The sequence below is a fragment of the Brassica napus genome, chromosome C6 (assembly GCF_020379485.1).
Source record: "Brassica napus cultivar Da-Ae chromosome C6, Da-Ae, whole genome shotgun sequence".
NCBI classification, from domain to species: domain Eukaryota; kingdom Viridiplantae; phylum Streptophyta; class Magnoliopsida; order Brassicales; family Brassicaceae; genus Brassica; species Brassica napus.
Window position 1 is genome coordinate 35653548 of NC_063449.1, and position 23043 is coordinate 35676590.

At 38.2% G+C, this 23043-nt stretch overlaps 4 protein-coding genes across 4 annotated transcripts; 2 read left to right on the forward strand and 2 right to left on the reverse strand.

The window, feature by feature from the left end:
* Positions 1 to 5010: 5010 nt before the first annotated feature.
* On the reverse strand, positions 5011 to 12049 carry LOC106432301 (exocyst complex component SEC6). Its single transcript, XM_013873140.3, has 25 exons — positions 11681 to 12049; positions 11555 to 11593; positions 11386 to 11474; positions 11220 to 11310; positions 11046 to 11135; positions 10883 to 10953; positions 10532 to 10624; positions 10099 to 10125; positions 9640 to 9747; positions 9321 to 9453; positions 9185 to 9229; positions 8766 to 8821; positions 8566 to 8674; positions 8091 to 8231; positions 7813 to 7992; positions 7275 to 7358; positions 7099 to 7185; positions 6888 to 6932; positions 6652 to 6730; positions 6275 to 6344; positions 6103 to 6190; positions 5922 to 6011; positions 5723 to 5839; positions 5517 to 5579; positions 5011 to 5379 (listed from the first exon to the last, which is right to left on the reverse strand). Exons 1-25 carry the CDS (start codon positions 11807 to 11809, stop codon positions 5248 to 5250), a joined length of 2256 nt encoding a protein of 751 aa, XP_013728594.1. The 5' UTR covers positions 11810 to 12049; the 3' UTR covers positions 5011 to 5247.
* A 924-nt stretch (positions 12050 to 12973) lies between these two features.
* LOC106432298 (cleavage stimulating factor 64) lies at positions 12974 to 16156 on the reverse strand. Its single transcript, XM_013873136.3, has 11 exons — positions 15920 to 16156; positions 15765 to 15843; positions 15506 to 15680; positions 15381 to 15414; positions 15080 to 15297; positions 14893 to 14970; positions 14777 to 14812; positions 14285 to 14677; positions 13733 to 13915; positions 13484 to 13643; positions 12974 to 13373 (listed from the first exon to the last, which is right to left on the reverse strand). Exons 1-10 carry the CDS (start codon positions 15951 to 15953, stop codon positions 13491 to 13493), a joined length of 1383 nt encoding a protein of 460 aa, XP_013728590.1. The 5' UTR covers positions 15954 to 16156; the 3' UTR covers positions 12974 to 13373; positions 13484 to 13490.
* Positions 16157 to 16336: 180 nt separating this feature from the next.
* On the forward strand, positions 16337 to 17759 carry LOC106353749. Its single transcript, XM_013793541.3, has 2 exons — positions 16337 to 16779; positions 17325 to 17759. Exons 1-2 carry the CDS (start codon positions 16396 to 16398, stop codon positions 17532 to 17534), a joined length of 594 nt encoding a protein of 197 aa, XP_013648995.1. The 5' UTR covers positions 16337 to 16395; the 3' UTR covers positions 17535 to 17759.
* A 973-nt stretch (positions 17760 to 18732) lies between these two features.
* Positions 18733 to 21736, forward strand: LOC106432291 (polyadenylate-binding protein 5-like). Its single transcript, XM_013873129.2, has 7 exons — positions 18733 to 19234; positions 19430 to 20199; positions 20285 to 20362; positions 20460 to 20549; positions 20633 to 20932; positions 21022 to 21231; positions 21318 to 21736. The coding sequence occupies exons 1-7, from the start codon at positions 18916 to 18918 to the stop codon at positions 21546 to 21548; spliced, it is 1998 nt and encodes a 665-aa protein (XP_013728583.1). The 5' UTR covers positions 18733 to 18915; the 3' UTR covers positions 21549 to 21736.
* The last annotated feature ends 1307 nt before the right edge of the window (positions 21737 to 23043 follow it).

Below are 23043 nucleotides of genomic sequence, written 5' to 3' on the forward strand. Positions count from 1 at the left end.
CTCCCCCTTGAGTTTTTGAGAAAGTTTACTTGAGGATAAGTAAAAGACTAGTGTGGAGGAGTTGATATCTTGCATATTTACTTAATTTTAGCCTTTCACTCTTATGCATTTTGAGCATTTAGACTAAGTATTAGGCATCTTTAGGTCCGTATTGCATTCATTTGTCCTTATTAGGTGTTGGAGTATGATGTGGAGTGTTTTGGGATGTTTGGGAGCATTGTGATCCAAAAGGGGGTGAAAGATGAACATGGATGGAGGCCTTAAAGATGTCTTCTGTTGCTAAGATTCTGGGAAGACATAGGAAATTGAGTTAGTTTTCCAATGGAAGTGGTTTCAAGTCATTTGGAGCTGTATTGGAAGAGTTACGATCAATTTACTAGATGCATATCAACCTTGGTCGAGGATTCTAGCCGGGTAGAACTGGCTGGGTAGCCTTACCCACTCGTTTTTATGAGATCTGGTCGAAAATAAAGTGTTTCCAAGGCCCTTTGGTCTTTTCTCTTGATGTTTTGAGGGCTTCCAAGCCTCATATAAATACTTTTGTATCTCCCAATTTGGAACTTATCTCATTTTCTCTCAAAAACACATTTTGCTTCATTTTATAAAGCTTGAATCTTTTCATTAATATAAGGAAGTTCTTCATCTTATATCTTGTTTCTCATTCTCATAAACATGATTAGTCTTGAATCTCCCATAAATTTAAGGTTTTCCATGTTGATTATTGAGTAGACACATTTTGGATTCATGGGTTAAGGTAGATTAGGGTGATTAAGCGTAGATCTAAGGTGTTTTATTGTAGATCCTTCTTATTTCTTGCTTGTTGAGTGATCACAATTCTATTTTAGAGTTGGCCTATCTAAGATAGATCTCTAAGTATTTCACGCCCGAGAGGTGTTCGATGAAATGTCTGAACCAACTTTTCAAGGCTTTTAGCTTGCTTTGCCAAAGAGATTTGATGTTAAAGGTGCTAGGATTGCTATTAGACTTGTTCTCCATGATTGCTCTAGTAATATTCAACCAAAGAGATTTTATGCTTGAGTTATTTAGCAATTGAGCTTCCATCTTGAGAAAGAGTTTGCTTAGTGTTGTGTCTAGACATAAGGTTGATAGATTGATTGAAAGTTGCCACCTTTAGATTGAACCTTGATCACCTTATATCAATTATCCTTACCCATGAATCCATCCTTAGCATTTGATTGAGTTCTTGTACTTGTTTCTTGATTGGATTTGAGATCACCTTGTTTATATTTCTAGGATCTTAGCTTGTTACAAATCATTCATCTTCTTGTTTGCTTAGATTAAGAAAGCTTGTGTATTCTTGGTGTATAAATCTCTAGTTCTCTGTGGGTTCAACAATCTTTTATACTACATTGATTTGATCTTGGACCCTTGAAAAGTCCTGCATCAGGTTCACCCCCTAGCAACTAATAAAATTTCATTATTTTAAATTCGATATCTTTTAAAAAAAGAAAACAAAATATTGTCAAATTATATTATGTTTTTAATAAAAGGTAAAAAGAAATAAATAAAAAATAGTAGGAATTAAAAAAATATATATTTTTAACGTCACCAGCAAAACACTAAACCCTAAAACCTAATTCTTAAACCAGAAATCATTGGATAAACCCTAAACCCTTGGATAAATCCTAAACTCTAAAACAAAATCACTAAACACTCAAGGGTTTAGGGTTTAGGGTTTAGTGTTTTTTTTATTTAGAGTTTAGGATTTATCCAAAGGTTTAGGGTTTACCCAAGGGTTTAGGATTTATGATTTAGATTTTATTGATTAGGATTTAGGGTTTAGTGTTTTGCTGGCGACGTTAAAAATATATTTTTTAAAAATTCTTTTTTCTGTAACTACTATTTTTTTTTTACTTTTTTTTTTAAAACATAATATAACTTGACAATATTTTGTTTCATTTTTTAAATGTTATCGAATTTGAAATAATGAAATTCTATTGGTTGATGAACCTTAGGGGTGAACCCAAGAATAACCAGAGAGACAACGAAGGAGAGAGGAGCGATGACGGCGACATCTGAAGATTAAAATTCCGAGGGAGATTGTTTTACGAGCGATGAGTGACGACGGCGACGATGTCGAGGAGACGCAGCCGGCGTGGAAAGGAAAATGCTGACGGTTTGTTATGTGGCGGTTGTTTTTTTCTTTGATGTTGTTGTACCTTTTGCCTTTTTCTGATTAAGTTTGTTTTGCAGAGACAGTGGAGGTATAGGATGTAAAACATGGGCTACCGGAGAGAGAAATCCAAAAGTTGACGAAGGAGAGAAAAAGCGGTGAAGGCGATTTACGGTGGAAAAAATTTCAGAGACGAGTTGCGATGGCTATGAGATGGAGTCGGCGTGGAAAGGAGATCGCCGAAGGTGAGTTTGCTGTTGTATTACCGATGGTTGATTTTTCGAGGAGTAAGAACCGATGCGAAATGGTGGAGGCGGAGGATATAAAAGAATTGCTGCCGGAGCGGCTTTTTGCAACTGACCGGTTCCTTAACAAGAGGGTTAATACAACCGTCGATTATCTTTTGAGGGTGAGAAACGCGCTTAACGATACACCAGAGATGGCAAAGTTGATAGGTTCTTGCTTTGGAGGGCTCTTCAAGTTGCCAGCACAGAGGCTATTGATGGGGAGATTTGTTCATAGCATGATGACAAGGCAAGTCGTTTGTAAGAAAAAAATATGAGATGTGGCTGGTTTTTGGTAGGAAACCATTACTGTTCCCATTGGTGGGGTTCGGAGAAGTGATGGGATTACCGTGTGGGGAGTTTGAAGATGGTTATAGCATCGATTTTCACCTATCCCATAAGGATGAAAACTATGAGTATTGGGATAGACTAATTGGGAGTGATATGTATGTAGCGGTGGTGGAGTCTGAAACGGAGATGTTCGGGTGGAGGAAACGGAGGTTGTGTCTGAAAATTATTGTAAACAGTGTATTCGTGGAATGTGTACAAAGAAACAAGTGTACACATGTACGTTACACCCATGCTGTACACGCGTACGGAAGCTATGTTTGGGCTGGTAGACTTGTACCTAATAACCATTTTGTGCGTGTACGATAGATAAATGTGCGCTTGGATGGGCAATTTTGGATGACGTGAACGTTAATCAAACCTAAGACTAAGAATTCTACAGCCAAGCCCCTTTACCATCACCCTTAATTATATGCATTCACATGAACATTATATTAATTGTACGTATGTGATTTTGTTATGTAACGTTTAGTACATTTTGGATGTTTTTGGTAAGTTGTACGTATATAATTTTGTTTTTCTTGTTCTTAAGTAAACAAACTACGAGATACTAATGTTTTAAGTACACAAACTTTTATTGATTTGTGTTTTGTGTATGTACATTTTTTCGTGTACACAAGTACATTGGATGACCACGAGAATGTGTACATAATATTTATGCAACGTACAATTATGGGTGTACACATGTACAATCTTTGGTGTACACATGTGCAGTATTATGTATTTTTGGTGTACATATGTACTTGAATCATGTCTCACTGATAAGTCCAAACCTATAAGCTTAAGCATATCAAATTGAACAACCTTAATACATTTTAATGTCGAAATACATCAACTTTCGCGAATAGAACAACTTTAAAACCGAACATTAAATTAAAATGAAAAAGTGAAAGATGGACACTTAAAACTGGTGTCGAAAGACTTTCACCTTTCAATATAATAATGAGAAAAATATTCATGCATACCTTTTGATCTTCTTGTATGAACTATTACAACTCAGAGACTATAGCTTTTGCATTTTTTATTATGTTCATTGTTCATGGCGTACATGTGTACAAATGATGTCCACATGTACACAAAAGTTCGATATCCACATGTACAAGAGAATCATTGTCATTGTTTATAGCTAGTGTACTTTTGTTTCATTGTCATTGTACACGAGAATCATTGTCATTGGTTATAGATATGAATCACTGTACACGAGAATCATTGTACACAAGAATCATTCTCATTGTTTAACCTCCTATCCACCTCTATCTCGTCCCTTAGATTACCTGTGGGAATCTAAAGATGAACATGAGGATGTAAATCAGAACGGAAAATAGTGGCGGAAATGCCCTAGAACGGTGGCAAAAATACACAAGACGTCGGAGAACAATGGTTGAGAACTGATAACGGTGGTGGAGACGGTGGAGAACGGTGGAGGAGACACCGGAGAAAACACCAGCGAAGAGAGCAAAGTATCACGCGTGGAGGCGAGGGAAGCACATGACGTTGCTTGTATCTATGCTGTCGTGTACGTCGATGTTGCCAACGTCTCCTTTTCATGTATCTTTATCATCGTTTACATTTCTACTGTCATCTACGTCACTGTGGTGTCACGGTCGTCTACGTCACCGTTACCGTCGCCGTCGTGAATGGTGTCGTAGCCTTCGCCGTCGTCTACGTCACCGTTGATGTCTTCTACGTTATCACTACACCACCATCATCGAAGATTTGACTGGAGAATATGTTATGATTGAGATGAAAGATGATAAAATCTGAGAAAATAAAGAGGTAAACATAAAGAATATGTGAAGATTGAGAAAGAAAATAAATTAAATTGTGTAGAAGATGCAATAAAACCGTTGATGTTAGATTGACAAAAAAAATCCAACGGTTAGTGTGTAATGGTAGATATATGTCATGTCACACTTTGTCTATTAAATCTGAGCTGTTAGATCGTGAAACATATACATCAATGGCTGTGATAACATCCCACCTAATTTTGGTTTGTTTAGTTAAAGCATGACCAATTACAAACAAACTAGATAAGTTAATACAAGTGAGCTTTGTTAGAAAAAAAATCTGCTACGAGTATAAAGTCACCTATACTGATGTAAGAAACTCAAGCGGAAACATTTATAAAATCAGTAGTTATGCAGTGTGTGACTTAACAATTCATTTAACATCCATGGTATCATTTAATATCAAAAATGGAAAACTCTGTTTGTGTCCATCAGGCGTTATTAACGAACAATCAAATTCGAATCAAGAATACATTTTAAAATTTAAAATGTAACAAAAAATGCAAAGAAATCTAAACCCAACCAAAAAAGCGAATTCAAATGTACGATAATAATGTTCTAGAGTTTGCGTTGCCAACAAACGTTCCAGACCAGAAGTGGTAAAAAAAATTGAGAGAGAACCAAAGAACATAGAATTAACAAATTGAAAAGATATCATGCAAGAAAATAATAGGAGACGGACGCAAACGTTATTCTAAATGCGTTTACGCCAGAGAGATCCTTTGGAAGCAGCTAAGCACTTGACTCTTGGGAATACAAAGCCTGTCTTTGGAGGATTACCATCTACCAGAGTGTTCTCGTATATTTCTTTGCATTCTTGTACCACCTGCATCAATTTACACATAACCAATTTCAATTCACACTGTATTCTCTCTTTCCTACTCAAATCTCAGCACTGTGACATATATAATGTTTCTTAAACTGCTAAACATAACAAGTTCCTAAAAATAGTTTGGTGTTTACCTCTTTGGTGTCCTTCTTTGGTATGCCTTCACGAAGTCCAACAAGCTTCTCCACTACCTCGGCCTGACGATTTTGATTTATTATAAGAGTTTTATCATTTATGTATATATTATTGAGGAGAAATAATCTTTGCAAAATCAATGAGTAGACTGTGTTACAAAAAAAATTTAAATGAGTAGACTTTGTTAATTTGATATTTAATTTACCGGGCAGTCAGGCTGGTGCTCAAGAATGTTCGAGTACACGAGTGTAAATGCATCTAGACTCTCCGCAGATGCAAGTTCTCTCAGATCACTCATTATTCTGATTCTGCTCTCTACTTTCTGTAACATAATCCCAGTAGATATCGCAGGTTATGAAGTAGTACTTAATGAAATAAGATTATTAAGTGCTTAACCAACTTACAGATGCACTTATATACTCCCTAAAGAAATCCATGAGAACCTCCTCGTCCAGCCTCATCCGTTCAATAGTTTCCTCTTTGATGTAGTTTTTCTGGAATTACGGCAAGTCAACACCAAGCTTCAGTACGTATGCATACTGATGATACATGAATGGTAAATACAGGAGAATAGATAGGGGGAACCTGTGTTAGGAGATGATCAACATAAACAACGACTGTTTCTTCCAGACAAGCTTCCACAAATCTTCTGAACGATCTTTCTTCCACATACCTGCATCACCGTTCACCACCAAAACCTCGCCAGAGTTGTAGTGTTACAAGTTATATTACACAAACGGGAACATGACAAACTTACATTTTCACATCTGTGAAATAATCACTAAAAGTTGCCACGAGAAACTCGGTAACCTGTCCCTCGGCCCAGTCTGTAAAGTAAACAGACAAGGTTAAGAACAAAACCACATGGACCAAAAGCCAAGAACACGTATCGTGTATATGTCATCTCGCTGAGAAATAAGATGTCCATATTGCTGTTTTAGGAGGATGAAAGAGCATCATTTGATTCTTAAATGATTTGTGTAAAAAATAACAGGTTTATAACACTGAGAAACATATAGAAATAAGTCGAAAGCAGAAGCAAAAGTGACAATGAGATAACTAAGCCTTAACTGCCTCTAGTCTATTCACACATTAACAAATCTACAAAGATTAGTCCTGCAGGATGGAAGATACCTTTCTGGTAAAGCTTAACAAGTAATTCCTGAACTCCTGGATCCTCAAAGATAACACGAACGGTTTGATGCACTGCTTCCTGCGATCAAAAGACCAGATGGCAACATACATGTTTTAACTTTGATGATTGTAAGGATCGGGTTAACTTTTTCATCTCACAACCATCTGGGAAACTAAAACGGCAGACAATACAAAGGCAAGAACTACATTTGGATAAATAAGAATCTTTGACATACCTTAGCCACCTCCAAGAAACCTTTGCAAGTGTCTTCAAAATTCACCTGACAGAAACAACACAGTTGAAAAGCAAAGCATTTTCTTAGCATGCGTATTTAGATGTGGAGTATGGAGGGACTGAGAGTGAGATGATGCAGTGGAATTTGACACTTCCGATCAAAAGAAAAAATTTGCTAGGAAGCTAAGATCAGAAAATGGCAGTGGGATTACCTGCTCCGCATAGTTCTGTGGAAGAGCTTCTAAAGTGCTATTACTCAATTCCATAGCAAGGTCATAGCAGCGAAGGTTGTTGTTTATCTGTAGGAAGTATTAACACATATAGTTTCTTTATTGAAAATGAGAGAATGATAGTAGTGCCATTTAAAGAGTCATATGTTTTGACATACCATAGCGCAAAGAGGTTCCAGACCAATGTCAGAAGCAGGTTCTCCAACTCTCTGCTTTTCAGCTGCTTGGAAATCGATCATAACCTGAAGTAATCAACAATCTTAATCAAAACATAGAACATGCATACAGATGGAGAGGAAGCTTCTAGGGTTTGAGAATACTCTCCTCATTGCTTTATCAAAAGTTCTTTAGGATTTCGAAATACTTTTCCCGTGTATAAACTATAAAACTCGTTTAGAAATCACTTATATAAGCAACGACTAGATAAACACCAAATAATAGGATATAAACTTACCGGATAAAACTATCTAAGACATAATTATCTTAATATTAAATAACTAAGATAACTACGTAATAAATATAATAGTTAAAATATAGATCATATTTATCTTGAATATGAGCTGCATCACATACGTATGCTACAAAACCTGACTAGGAAAATGAATGATCTCCAATTATAACCCATTTCAGTTCATAGCCAGACAAAGAAATTGGGAGGGAACCAAAATATGTATTTCCAAAACTCCTCTGACTTGCCTGAATGATAGCTAACGCAATCCTGTATAGCATAACGTCGGTGCTATTATCTCTGACAATTTGCACTTGCTCTCCAAGTATTCTGAATAAATCTACAGCAGCCGGTGTGTATAATTTTCCTTCCTCTGTTTTCTTAGGTGGTTGCACCTTATCCGCCTCAAGGATATTCATGTACCATTTCTGCAATCAAAGAGGATTTTGACAGCTAAAAGTTAAAGCAAAAACAATTATTATAACTGTAAGCCACAAAAACCAGAAGGGGAGGTGCATGGCGTTACCTTCGTCGTAGCTTGCATTCGTTCAACATATGCATTCATTAGAGGATCCATTGAACCACTCTCTGAACACACTTGAGCTAGTGAATCATCAACACCAAGCGCAATCAAGTTTTCTTGGTACTCTACCACCCAACCAGTAACCTAGCAAAATCCATAAGAGAAAGAGAGTATACATCACTCTCTATAGGATATTGGATGCACAGAGACAAGCTAAAACCAATATGGCATATTGATGAGCGCATTGTGTTAAGGCATGAATACAAACGTGAACAACTACTTATGTCAAATAATGGTGTTCCCTGTTAAATAACTCGCACTAGCTTGACAAGTCCTTGAATATCATGCATGGTTGGTTAAAAATGTCCTTCATACTCGGCCATGAAATACAGAGTAAACACACCGAAACAAAAATATGCGAAGTCTGAGTTACGATACAACAATGCAAGAACACTACAAAGAATCAAGCTTTACACACCTTTAATATCTCTATATTTGTCAGATCGGTTGCCCTATCACTGAGCGATCTGAGCATGTGAATGAATCTCTCGGTATACAGATTCACCATAAGCTGAAATATCTCGTATCTGCCAACAGAAAAGAATTGCCAAGATGATAATTTTTACTTGGGAGAAATGGAATTAGAAGAAAAAAAAGGAAGTTGATGTAGGAAAAAACCTCGGAGGAAAACAAGGAGCCACATAGTCATAAATATCGCCAAGTTCCTCTCCAATCTAGTTGTCAAACACAATAGCAAGAAAGTTAAAACCGCAGTTAACTTTAAAAGAAGATAATAGAAGAAAACGAGGTTGGCATCAATCATTATAAGTGGAAGATAATACAATTAAACTGGCGATTAACGTCTATGAAACAGAAACATCAGTATAGAATGGTGAGGTCTATTTGGAACCTTGACCATCGACTATATTCATTAAAAACCAAAAGAATAAGACTTTTAACTAATTCAACTAAAGGAGATCTGCTGAAAAGCCTAGTATAACCAAAATTAGTTGAGTAACAAGTTAGTAAACTTCAGAAAGGAAAGGAAAAGGAGACAGTGATGAAGAAGAGTATGCAAGCAAGGGAATCAGTCTCACCATTCTAGCTTCCTCCAAAGCTGCTTTTAGATCTTCAAATACAAGCTGGTCAATAATTCAGGGTTAGAACGACTTCACAAAAACTATACTTTTTAGCTATGCCACCAGATGAAAAATCTCAAAAAGATAGCCCCACCGTCAAAAGCCTATCGAATCGATCTTCCACTGACTTTCGAATCTGTTCGTAACATTTGTCCTTGTAGCCTTTGCCTTGGACTTTTAACTTTTGTGCAAGACCCTTCGACGAAGCTGACGTTGTAGTAGATTTCCTGGATTAAACACAACAAAGATAAGACATGACACGAGTGATTATGAGATCTTCAACAAAATACCATTACTTTTCGGGTGACTAGATAAGTTCATAACTTATCTTAGTTATATGCACAGTGCAAACGCGAAGGAGACTCTGAGACAACATATCAAGAAGAAAATAAATAAAAACTTATTAGACTCACTTGCCAGGCCTCCGAGGATTTGCTACAGATGCCATCGCACCTTCTCCCTCAGCCTCTGCTGCTTCTTCAGCAAGTTGTTCGTCAAGAATTTCTTGCATTTCAACAACCCTTTGAAAGAAGAGACCACTGTAAGTTAATACCAGCATCGGAGACATCATCCGATATTTGGAGGACTTCAAATGCCAGCATAAAATTCACAATTGCAAGTGTGTTGAATGATTTTCGAAAGAGACAATTTGCTTGTCCAAAAATGGTTGTTACGGTAACACAATAGCTTTAATGAACTACTTTACCAATTTGAACTGATCTTAATACTATCACCGGAAAACTTTATACACAATCTTCATTGCTTATTAAAATAGATTTTCTTGCAAGTTGCAACAGACTTACTGAAAAGTAAAATTATTGGTATATATACTATAGACAAATAAGAAGAACGTCGTCGGTGGGGAATCATACCTCAAAGCACGAACCAGCGTTTGTGGACTGTAGAACAAAGAGATACATCGGTAACAAGAGTAAATAGTTAATCATTACGTTTGAAATAAATCTAAAAATATGTAACATTTGATATCTTAGCAGAGTTATGAGCTACCAAATGGGTATTTAAGCCCTAAGATCTGGCTGGCAATATAACAAAGAGAACATGTCATTACATAAACTGTGTTTTCACAGATACATATGCCCATATCTAGCCATCGAATAATTGGTACAGTCCAACTATGTCTTCCTCATCTATTGACATTGCTTTCTTCCTTGATCTAACTTGTTATTAGCCTCATTCTTATTAAAGACCAGCAAGGATCATATACTAAAATGAGGCAGTAGAGCTTAAGAAAATTTAAGTTAAACAGAGAGGTCTTTAGCATAAGTATATATTTACTCAAAATACCTTTCTTTAGAAAGTTTGTGGAAGTTGGAAACATGACCCCAGAGTGTCTTCTCGAATGTTTCCCATGTTCTATCAACGTCTTCAAAATACTCCCTGAACCCATCAAAACAACTCTTCAGAAATTGGTGGGGCGTGATACTGTATAAGGAAAAGATAGTCCAGACTCCAGACTCCAGGCGGGACCAAATCATCATAGAAAACAACAGTTCCATATACTGCTTCATCTACTTAAGCATGGGGACCTAGTTTCCTTCACTTCCAGTCGTAATCGTTTACTGGAATTGAATCTTTCAGGCCCGCTTCACCTAAGTAGGAAAGAAAAGTAAGGAAAAGGGTGGAGTAAATACAAACCTTAGCCGCCCAACCTCTTCTCCAGCAGCTGCTAAGGCAAATCTCCGTTTACCATCAAGTGCTGTTAGTCTCTATGGAGGACAAAAGGAATGTTATTCACTTTCGCAAAAAATGGGACGCAGTCAGAAATGCGTGGAATCCACAGGAAAAGAACTCATGCTACCTCGTAAGTGTTAACAATCTCTTTATCATCACTGAGAGAGTCCCTTGCGGCAGCAGCTTCAACAGAAATTGACATCATACCTTCTACATCCTAGAAAACAACAATGTGGTATAGAAAATAAGTCGATATAAACTTGAAAGCATTTAAATAACTGTGACGACCATGCAGAGCTACCTTTAGAGTCTTGTTAAGATTATTCCGGGCGTTACTCAGAAGCTTTATCTGGTCATGATTGTCAATCAAAGTTTGGCATTCCTGACAAAGCCTGTGGCACAAACGACAGTGATGTTAGAGGGGGAGAATTGAAAACTTTCTCAAAATCTCTAGCATATAAACATACTTGTCTATAGAGATGAAGTTATCCCGCAGCTCATTGATGGTTTTCTCAGATGCGGAAAGCGCCTCAAGCCCAGCCTCAGCTTGCTCAACCTACAGTTTTGTCAACCAACAATTATACAACAACAAAAAAAAGAATCAAAAGTAATATCAGATAAAAAAAAAAGCTTCACCTGCTCAGCAACCATGGTACTAAGCTGTGCATCATTCGCCTGAGGAATTCAAAATAAAATATCATGATGATTAGGAATCTAACGATAACTGATACTCGGTGCAATCTAAGCCAATTCAGCTCAAACCTGTTGACGGGCGATGTAATCGGCTTTGATTGAAGAAATAGATTGCAGAAGCTCGGGTAAGGGTAAGAGCTTGGCAACCTCACGTACAGCCGCTTCCTTGGCTTCCACACCGAGATCCTCGACCATCATCTTCGCTAGATTAGCTTATCTAACAACTCTCCAATCCTAATTTTGAAAGATGGTTGAGAACAATTGTGTTGAAGGAAGGGAGATGAGGTGGAAGAGGAGAGCAACAGCAAACGATTTTGAACTAGTCTCTCTCTCTCTCTCTCCACTCGCGCGGGTCTAATGGAACTTTCCGATACGCTGAAATCCTCACCTTGACCGCTTCTGATTTATCCCTTTTTTTTTATGCCCACTTATACGATGCATATGCTATATATCGTGTATACTTTAATTAAAATCACCCTGACTTTAATCAAAGTAAACTAAATTTGGGGTGGTTCAATCCACAAAAATTTATGCGAATCCAACTGACCGAATTACCGATTTGTATAAACCGAAATCACATGCTTACTCATGAACGACCATGGTGTTGGTTTTTATGTGTGTTTGCCCACCGGATCAGCGTTGACGTTTGGAAAAAAAAAAGAGGCAAATCAACAACAAGTGTGAAATATTCTGTTATTTGCTTGGTTTATTCATCCTCACAAGTTTAACATAATACAACTACGACATTTCCTTCTCATTAAGTTCGCTCATTTCGGTTAAAATTTTGAATATAGTTTGGGTTTCAAAGTTAGAAAAAGAAATGAACTAGCCGAACTGCTACTCACTTTTTTTAAAAAAATCTATCAAATTTAACCGAACTTGAACCAAAAACAATAAAATTCGATTATGTTCAGTTTGGTTTGGTCAATTTAGGTTGGCCTACCTCAAAGTGCTGGATTAGAATTTAGAACTCTCGGGGGTACTCTTGGCATTGGAGTCTATCTGAATCTGAACTTTTAACTATTGAAGGGCGCTGTGAGAAAAGGCTTTCAGGTCCCTTTTTGTTTACGGTTTAGAAAAGAGTCTTAGTCATGCAGCTACGTGTTTGTACTGAGTTTTTGGTTGTACTCTCAAACAATTGCCTCCTACCTCTACATATGTTTTCCAAGATGCAATTTCCAGAGAAGTTTCGCAATATAAACTTCCATGATCTGCTTGGTGACCGAGGAAACACTATGTACTAACAGAACACTCGTACTTTAATAATACAATTTTATTGGCGGAAGGATATTAGAAAGAGCTCTACTTAAACTCCCAAATAATTACCTTGAAAGATAGACACGTTTGATCAATGCTTCAACGAGAAATCAACTTGCATCTTTTTTTATTTCCCTTACTAGTAAGCTTTGGTGAAATAAAATGTTTAATCACTGAAGTTCTAACCAGTGGCTACATGATATAACACGTAAATGCGAACGATGGTTTACTTAAAGCAAAAAAAAAAAAAAAAGGAGATAAGAGAGAGAGGACACAGTCGTTCTGAGACTTTTTGACTTGTAACTTTCTCTTTTATATTATTGATGGCTCGATATTTCTTCTATGACTATAAGACAAACTCAGCACAAATAAATGCTACACTAATAGTACAATCACTCACCAATTCAGGTGAGAGAATTCTTCTTCTTTCTATGGTAATATGTGTGCCAAAAACCTTTTCATCTCTGCAAGTTTAGTTTCAATCAAATCAAACCAACCAACCAACCTGTGGGACAGAAGAAAGAGGAACCGAATAAGAATTAGATCAAATATCACCGAGAAAAAACAAGGCTGCTCTGGAAGAAAAACGAGATTCATGGCATATAAGACAACAACCTCAATGCTATGAATGCTGCGTCATGTTGTCTTGCTTGAGCGCTTGTTGCAGCTTTCTGACTTCTTGCTGTTGCTCTGGAGTCAGCAACCTTAGCTGTTCCGGTGTCAGGTTCATTACTTGCTGGAGCAACGTTGCCTGGACATCCGGGGAGATATGTGTCTGTAAAGAAAGATAATCAATCATTGGGGGAGTTTGTAAAGGATTTTGCTTATCCAATTAACTTTCCAAATGATGTGAACTGATTATACCTGATGCGCTCTCTCTTGTACTTGTACTGGATTTGGAAGCATTGAGTTAGACGCATGACCTTCACTGAATGAAGCGGTTCTCCTATCATCCACTCTCATCATCTTCGATGGTCTGTTAATTGATTCATGAGGTCCCTCGTTTATCCTTTTGCCATAGTTTAGTGATACCATATGTCCACCTTGCTGTAAAGTATGTAAATACAAACGTTAACTTCATAGAAAATCTAAAAAACAAATAAGAGAAAGAAAGTAATGAAAAGGATCATATAGTCCACTAAACGTTCTTCATACTCACTAGATATACATTTGAACTTCGACTATTTACTTGAAAAGTAAAAAGCAAACGTGAATCTCTTTCCCTTTGCAACTCATATTCCACTATCAATAAACTCTCCCTGTCAGATATGGTAACTAGAACAGAGCAGTCCTATGGTGTAACACCGAATGTTGACATTTGAAAACTATGGTGCTAAACTATGTTAATAATTTTGAGCTAAATTTATATCTCAATAGTTTAATTCTCTGAAAAGATAAGATATTGTGGAAACTCACCTGCATAACAGAGTTTGTTAGTGGTGGCCGAGGTACTTGAGATGGCTGGATAGCATTATTTGGAACTGAAGTCTGAACACCATAACCCATGCTGATGGAAGTTGGAACCAATTGTTTTTGGCGTTGGAATGGAGCGGTTTCGCTGAGACCTTGAACTTGGGCATTCATAGAAGAAGGGCCTGGTTGGGCTACTAGTTGTGGAATCTGACTAAATGGTTGTTTAGAAGACTGTTGAACGGGAAACTGACTGTGGGGAGGTCGACTTAGCTGCTGTGACTTTTGTGCCAGTGGCGGTAATAGGTTCTGAGTAGATACTTGACCAGATAGTTGTGTCTCCTGAACTGAAGGCCCTGGCATAAGGTTTGGGGCCTGGACAATATTTGGCGTCTGCAACTGCACCATTCAAGAAGGGAAATGACCCTCTTAAGACAGAACAATATATACACAGAAGGAAAACGCACAAAATAAATACTCAGTGAGACAGAAACTTACAACTTGTGGACTCACAATCCCAAGCATTATCTGTGCCTACAACAGTAAACAAAGTATATGTTCACGAAACGGTGAAATAAGAAGTATTCTGTCAATAAGAATGGGTTAGTTAGTACCAGGAAAACAGCTTTTAGCAACTGAGGTCTTGAAACCAGCAACTGTCGAGCTTGTTCTTTGTTCTGCGTAGCCATTAACTGAGACCATTGAGAGAACACAATCACAATCAAACCACTAGTTTACAACGGTTCAACAACGCGTCAGTAAATATTTAAGACGAAACAACCCATGTTGATAGATTCACACCTTAATGGAAGATATAATTTCAGAGAGCTGACTTCTAGACATCTTGGCAAGATGAAGAGTCAGGGGATCACTAGCTGGAACCTGCAGCGTACTTTGTGTACCAACCTGGGGACCACCAAGCGCACCAGCCATAACAGATGCCGCTGATATAGCAAGGTTGATACCCACCGGCTGATGAAGATTCGAATCTACAGGCCTTCCAACCTGCTTTTGAGATTCTGACACAAAGAAAGAAAATACAACAAGGATAAGTTATGTTTCTCTAAAGACAATCGTGGTCAGTAACTGAAACAAAACATACCAGTAGCAGCAGGTAGAGCAGGTCCTCCTTGACCCTAAAACCCAAAATTACAAAACTAGTTTAGTTATATAACTTATTTAGTTAAGACCGTTCAACATTTTAAGACCAATAGAGAGGAGTAGAACCTGATCTCGGGTTTTGTCGGTTCCTTTGTCATTCTCAGCAAAATCAACTCTTAATTGACGGCCATTGATTTCATAACTCTGAAGATTACGACGAGCACTCAGCGCTGTTTCTTCGTCCTTATACTCGCAAAAGCCGTAGCCTTTCGGTTTACCCGTTTCTCTGTCGGTAACTAATCTGAATCAGGAAAAAAAAGGTGCGTTCTTTATCAAAACCCTCAAGCCAATTAATCCTAATTTGATGAATGACGTTACTACTGACCTAAAGGAGACAACGGGTCCAACCTCTCCACAGATGTCTCTGAGTTGTTCCTCGGTAACGTCGTAAGGAATGTTCCCAACTAAAATCATACAATGAGAATAAAAAATTCAAGAACAGTGGTAAGGGAAGAAGATGTGAAAGGGGAGAGGGAGTACCGAAAACGCAGCGTCGTTGGGAAGAAGAAGCCATTGAATCAACAGAAGAAGAAGGTGAAGCTCAGCTTCATCTTCTACCTCCAAGATACGTGTGATTCGAATTCGAATTCGAGCGAGTTTAATGTGAAAAATTCTCAGAGATCTTTTCGAATTCGTCGATGGGGGGTGTGTGTGACTTTTATGTTTTGCTCTCAGAATTAAAGACGAACGAAATTAATAACGTGAAGCGAATTAGTACCATCGAAGGATATTTATGTCAACTAAACAAAAATGGAAATTTTACTGAGAAAAGTAAATTTATATTGGCATGAATACTAAGCCATTTTCTTCGTCTTTATCCCCTTTAGGCCCATAATAAAGCCCAATCACTACAAAGTATTTTCCCCTGATACGAAACGGCGTCGTAATAGAGAGTTTTTTTTTTTTTTCTTTTGATAAACAGAAAACCTTAACATCGGAACGGCGAATCGTTAGCCATGTCAATAGAAACGATGCCGGGAAACGCGGAGGAGAGAGATCCACAACAAGAGATTGAAGAGACCATTCCGTTGCTCGACGATTCTCAACAACCCGACGGTGAATCGAGGCCAAGGAACGCGGCGGCAAAGGTGCCGGAGGTGGAGATCCATCTATACCGGTGCGGAAAAGGTCCGGTCGACGTGTTCAAGTCGAATCTCGGCGGCTGGGAGCAGGATCAGCTCGAAGTCCGATCTATCCTTGAGAAATACGGATTGAAATCCATCTTCGCTTTCAACGTCGAGAAAGGTCGAGCCGTCCCGATCCGATTTAACCCTAGAAATGGCCGGTCTGTGCTGACTTACAGGGATAGTGCCGTCGTTTTCATCGACGGTGAACCTCAGGTAATAATTTATTTCCTTCCGATGGAGTCCTCTTGACTGTTGGAATCGATTTGTTTCGAGTTATTTTGGTTTAAATTACGATGGTCTCGGTTACTTTCGGTTAAATTTGGTTATTTCAGGTTGTTCTGGTTTATGGTTCAAAAATTGGTTAGTTTAATTAGTTCGGTTTGAAATTTGGTTAGTTTAGTTAGTTTGGTTCGGAAATTCGGTTAACTTTTTCCTTAAACAAACCGATAACCGAATTTTTTAAAAGACTTACCGAGTTGAACCGAATTATTTTTAAGATTTGTCTAATTGAACGGAATTTATAACCGATCCCGGACCAGAAACCAATTTTGGTTTGGGTCAGAATCCCGGTCCTAGTGCTTTTTGGTCAAGTAAATAGTTTCTTGGAATCACACCTCTGGATCTCAAAGGTAAACAAAGACAAATATAGAAACTACAAAGGAAGCCACAGTTGGCTCAATATCTTTGGATACTATTGTTATAAGAAATTAAGAAGAAAAAAAACGTATAAAAGTTGCAATATTTCTTGTCTTTTCCAGGATTCTCTGCTCAAACCCATTACAAGAATCGTGCTTGGAGTCGCGATTGTTATGCTGCTAATAACGTTTCTATTGAAAGACCCTCCAGCGTGGATCAAGAACACTATCTCCATGGGGAACTTTCCTCCGTGGGTGCTCGCGTGCATAGTAATAGTAATCACCCGAGCGAGGAAGAGGACCAGAGACTTCTTCAAGAAGTGTGGCTGGTGATATCACAGTCCCTAACATCTTGTCTACTTGTAAATGTGCTGGAAATTGTAATCCGTCATCATGTAATATAGAGATTCTCTTATCTTAAACCCAACAAGTTCCCTTCCTTGGTAAACACTTGTTGTCTTTGTTAAGCCTTGAGGCGCCAAAAATTGCTTGCTTTCAGAACCAAGAGGGCAAATCATTTTCTCCATTTGCATTTGTTGAACTTTATAGTTTTATGCATTTTCATGTGTATGCGAGTGGAAATTGATAATTTAATCTCTCGAAACCCAAAAGTTTGGTCAAAGTAACAAGCCTAGCCATGTTATATTTTCTTTTGTATTATTCCTGATGGAAAATCTTACAGTTAGAAAAAATAAAAATCTACAACCGGTCACTAGTTTATGTTATGCACAATTTTTTAAAAAGTTGGTAGACAATGATTAGGAAATATCTAAAATTATTTGACTTTATGTATGATTTTTTTCACACGAACTTTGTATTTTGAATGCTTATTAACCTTTTGAACAAATTGATAGAGTATATAAGTGAAAGTCAACATGTTTTTAACCAAATAATCTTCCCCAGAAAAAAAAGTTATTAAGAAACTATTGAATGAATTCATCTACAAAAGTTGGTATGGATGTACAAACTGAAATAGCAAAAAAAAATGTAAAACACAATTTGACTTGAATTTATCAGATAGTTCCAAGTACCATCAACATTGTAACAAATATAAGTAAATAGTTGCCTGATACTTTTCACATATTTTGGAATCATATCCACATTGGATGTTAGAAGAAGTTATTAACTCACGTTGAAGAACTCATCACAGAGAGCATCTTCGATTTTTAAAACATAAACAATTGAACACAATATTATACGATTTAATTTTGACCTAATTTTTCTTATGTACTATCCTCTTCTATCTGTACTTTCCCGCATGTAAAGTGGTCAGGTCAAATCATAAGAAACGCAAAAGTAGAGGATATATGGTTAAATTGAATATCCACGTTACTCTTGTAGATGCACAATAAAAGGCGACAAAAAACAAAAGAAAGACGGACACGTGTCACCATGTTATACATTATTTGTTAAGTTATGGGCCCACAAAACTCGATCAATCTGAAAAGACACATCAGTTCGAACTCAGATCCGTACGGACCGATTCGTTAGTTAGCGAATGTATAAATACACAACAGCACATCTACCACACTCTTATCGTTTCTCCGAAGTTATCAAAAAAGGAAAAAAATCAAAATCAAAACCAAAATATCAAATAAATAAAAATCTCGCAAAATATTCTCTGAAAGATTTAAAAGATCGCAAAACACACAAACTTAATCTCTCTCGCTGTCTTGCACACATACGAAACAAAAACCCTAAATATCAGAGCGGTATGGCGGCGGCGGTTGCATCTGGAATTGCCCCGACGACAGCGATGGTTGATCAAGTCATCCCTAATCAACCAGCGGTTACAGTTGCGTCTCCTCCTCACGCGACTCAGGTAGCTGCCGTTGCGGCTGCGGCGGCCGAAGTGTTACAAACGCACCCTAACTCGTCTCTCTATGTCGGAGATTTGGACCAAACTGTCAACGAAGCACATCTGTTGGATCTCTTCAACCAAGTGGCTCCTGTCCAAACAGTTAGGGTTTGTCGCGACTTGACTCGTCGTTCACTTGGATACGCTTACGTCAACTTCGCTAATCCCGATGATGGTACTTTAACAACCCCAATTCTCAAATTAATTATTATTATTGCTACGCGGTATTTAGATTTAATAGAAGATTAGGTTTAATTGAGGATTGGTGCCTATAAGAATGTCTGGGGATCGAACTTTTTAAAAAAGAAAAATTATTTTTTTCGAATATTGATTATTGTGGTTTATTAAAAAAATATTATTATTGTAACAGCCATGCGAGCAATGGATATTCTCAACTACACTCCGATCAAAGACAGACCCATAAGGATCATGCGTTCGAACCGTGACCCGAGCACAAGACTTAGCGGAAAAGGCAATGTTTTCATCAAAAACCTGGACCTTACCATTGATAACAAAGCCTTGTACGACACCTTCTCGAGTTTCGGGACCATACTCTCATGCAAGGTAGCCATGGACGGTACGGGAAAGTCAAGAGGCTACGGCTTCGTTCAGTTCGAGAAGGAAGAAACCGCTCAAGCCGCTATCGACAAGTTGAACGGGATGCTTCTCAACGACAAGCAAGTCTTTGTGGGACCCTTTGTCCGTCGTCAGGACAGGACTCGCGAGAGCGGTGCTGTCCCGCGTTTCACAAATGTCTACGTGAAGAATCTGCCTAAGGAGATTACAGATGATGAGCTTAAGAAGACGTTTGGGAAGTACGGAGAGATCTCTAGTGCGGTTGTGGTGAAAGACGAGAGTGGGAACTCGAGGTGTTTCGGGTTTGTGAACTTCGAGAGCCCTGAGGCGGCTGCGGTTGCGGTTGAGAAGATGAATGGGATTAGTCTTGGTGAGGATGTGTTGTACGTTGGGAGGGCGCAGAAGAAGGCTGAGAGGGGTGAGGAGCTGAGGAGGAAGTATGAGCAAGAGAGGTTGGAGAAGTCGAACGGAACGAATTTGTATGTGAAGAATCTTGATGATGGTGTGAATGATGAGAAGCTTAAGGAGATGTTTGCTGAGTATGGTGATGTGACCTCAAGCAAGGTTTGGTTTCTTGATTTTAAAACACACGTCTTAAAGGTTACTGCATAGGTTGGAACTAAAATGTTTTGTTTGTAATCATTGTTAGGTTATGACGAACCCAGAAGGTTTGAGCAGAGGGTTTGGTTTTGTTGCGTACTCTAGTCCTGAAGAAGCTTTAAAAGCTGTAAGCTTGCAATCATTTTCACAATCTGTTTATATATTTATTTATATGTTTTTTAATTGTACCCATGTACATTTGAGATGATTATTTTTATATTTAGATGAATGAAATGAATGGGAAGATGATTGGAAGGAAGCCTCTTTACATTGCTTTTGCTCAACGCAAGGAAGAGAGGAGGACTCATCTTCAGGTTTCTTATCCCTCTGTCTCTTTGAACTGTATTACTTGTGTTTTGAAACTTGTTCTCTCACATCTTATTTATGTTTTATTCAGACTATGTTTTCTATGAGACCAAATGCACCAATGGGTGGGTTCCATCATCACCCAACAGGAGGGCCAGCTGCAGGGCCACACCATCAAATGTACATGGGCCAGAACGGTCAAGGTCTGGTGCCGTCACAGCCTATGGGGTACGGGTACCAACTTCAGTTCATGCCTGGGGTGCGTCCGGGTGCCGGCCCGGCTAACTTCATGATGCCTTACCCTCTCCAGAGGCCAAATCAACCTGGTCCTCGTTTTGGGTTCAGGCGTGGTGCTCCTAACATGCAGCACAACTTTCAGCAGCAACAACAAGTATGTAAACTTTAACCTTATTATTTCTATGACTTTTAGCAAAATTGTTTGTTATTTTCAACTTGGTTTTTGTTATTTTGAAATGGCAGATGATGCAGCACAATGTAAACTCTGGAATGAGATACATGGGAGGTCCGGGTAACAGGATGAACGGAGTGGAAGCAGCTGCCCCACAAGGCATTGTGGATGCATCTGCAATCTCTCACAATGCTTCTCAAAACCCACAGAGGCCACCTCTCCTACCCATTTCTAAGCTCACTTCTGCCTTGGCACTGGCTAGCCCTTCCAATCACTCGCAGGTTTGTGTCTCGAGTGTAAATATCTCATCACATCTGAGCCTTGTATTAGATAAAATTTGTTGAAGATCTTGTTTTGATGATGATAGATTCTTGGAGAGCAGCTTTACCCACTTGTGGAAAAGCAGGAGCCAGTTCATGTGGCCAAAGTTACAGGGATGCTGCTAGAGATGGACCAAGCGGAGATCTTGCACCTTCTTGAGTCACCTGAAGCTCTTAAGGCCAAAGTGTCTATGGCTTTGGATGTCCTCAGACTCTCTGCTAATCCATCAGCTGTGTCATCCGTTGATGACCAGTTTGCTCCCTCCTCAACGGAGTGAAAATGTTTCTTCTGGCTTTATTAGACAAAATGCTCTTTGAAAACTTTTAGGACGTCTTGAATCTTCCCGTTTGCAACTTTAGTTTACATTTGGTTTTCTTTTCTTTTAAGACTAGTTTTTGTTTTTATTTTTGTTTTGAGTCTATCTAATGATTTAACTCTTTGGACCTTCTCTAATTTCTTTTGCAATCTTTGTTCTTTAGTATTATGTTATATATTAGACTGTAGATAATGAGTGACAAGATATCTCTAATTCATCACACGTGGATAGAAATGGTCACCGGCTAACTATGATTAATTGAAAACCGAATGTGCCTCATCATCTACATCTCCACTGACACATTTTTGTTATCTGATTACGCGTTTAAGCACACACCAATTAACCTAATGTGCCAACAATACCACAATCGAATGGTATGTCATTGTAGCATTTTAGGATCGAATCCACAGAGAACTAGAGACTTATAACACCAAGAATACACAAACCTTCCTAATTTAAGCAAACAAGAAGATAGAAGATTTGTAACAAACTAATATCCTAGAAATATAAACAAGGTGATCTCAAATCCAATCAAGAAATAAGTGCAAGAATTCAATCAAATACTAAGGATGGATCCATGGTAAGGATAATTGATATAAGGTGATCAAGGTTCAATCTAAAGGTGGCAACTTTCAATCAAAGTAATCTCTTAAGTCTAAACACAATTCTAGACAAGTCCTATGTCTAGGTAAATGCCCATTTGCTTAGAAATCATTAAACATCAAATGTCTTTGGCTTAATTCAATCAAGCAATCTTTAAGTTCAAGTTCAATAACTATCTAGCAATTTTAACATCAAGTGTCCTTGGCTAATCTCACTAGAGCTTAGTTGAGTTGATTCAAACACTTCATCTAATCATGTCTGATGAGAAGTGTTTAGAAATCAGGTTTAGAGTGATCAAGACTAAACAAGCATTAAAAATACTCAACAAGCAAGTTCATACAAGGATCTACAATAAAACACCCTAAATCTACACTTAATCACCCTAATCTACCTTAACCATGAATCCAAGGAGTGTCTACTCTCTAATCTCCATGAGAAACCTCAAACCCATGATGAATTCAAGGCTCACCATGTTTATGAAAAGGAGAAACAAGATATAGAATTAAAAACTTTCTTAGATTGTGATATAAAAATCCAAGCTTTTTTACAAAGGGAGGCAAGTTCTTGAGAGAAAAATGAGATATCCCTCAGGTTTTTAGGTTTAAAACTATATATAAGACATGCCAAACTCGAGCTGGTTTAGTGAATTAAACCGGGTCAAACCGGAATAAACCGGTCAACATCTCCAAATCTGTTCGTAGCGGCCATCACGTCCCGCTACCAGTGGCCGCTAGCGAATCCGCGTCTTCCCGAGCGGCGTCACGTCCCCGCTACCAATGGCCGCTCCAGCACTCGCTCATGATGTGGCGACCTCATTAACCCGCTTTGCCAAGCCGCTACGAACCTCCACGAG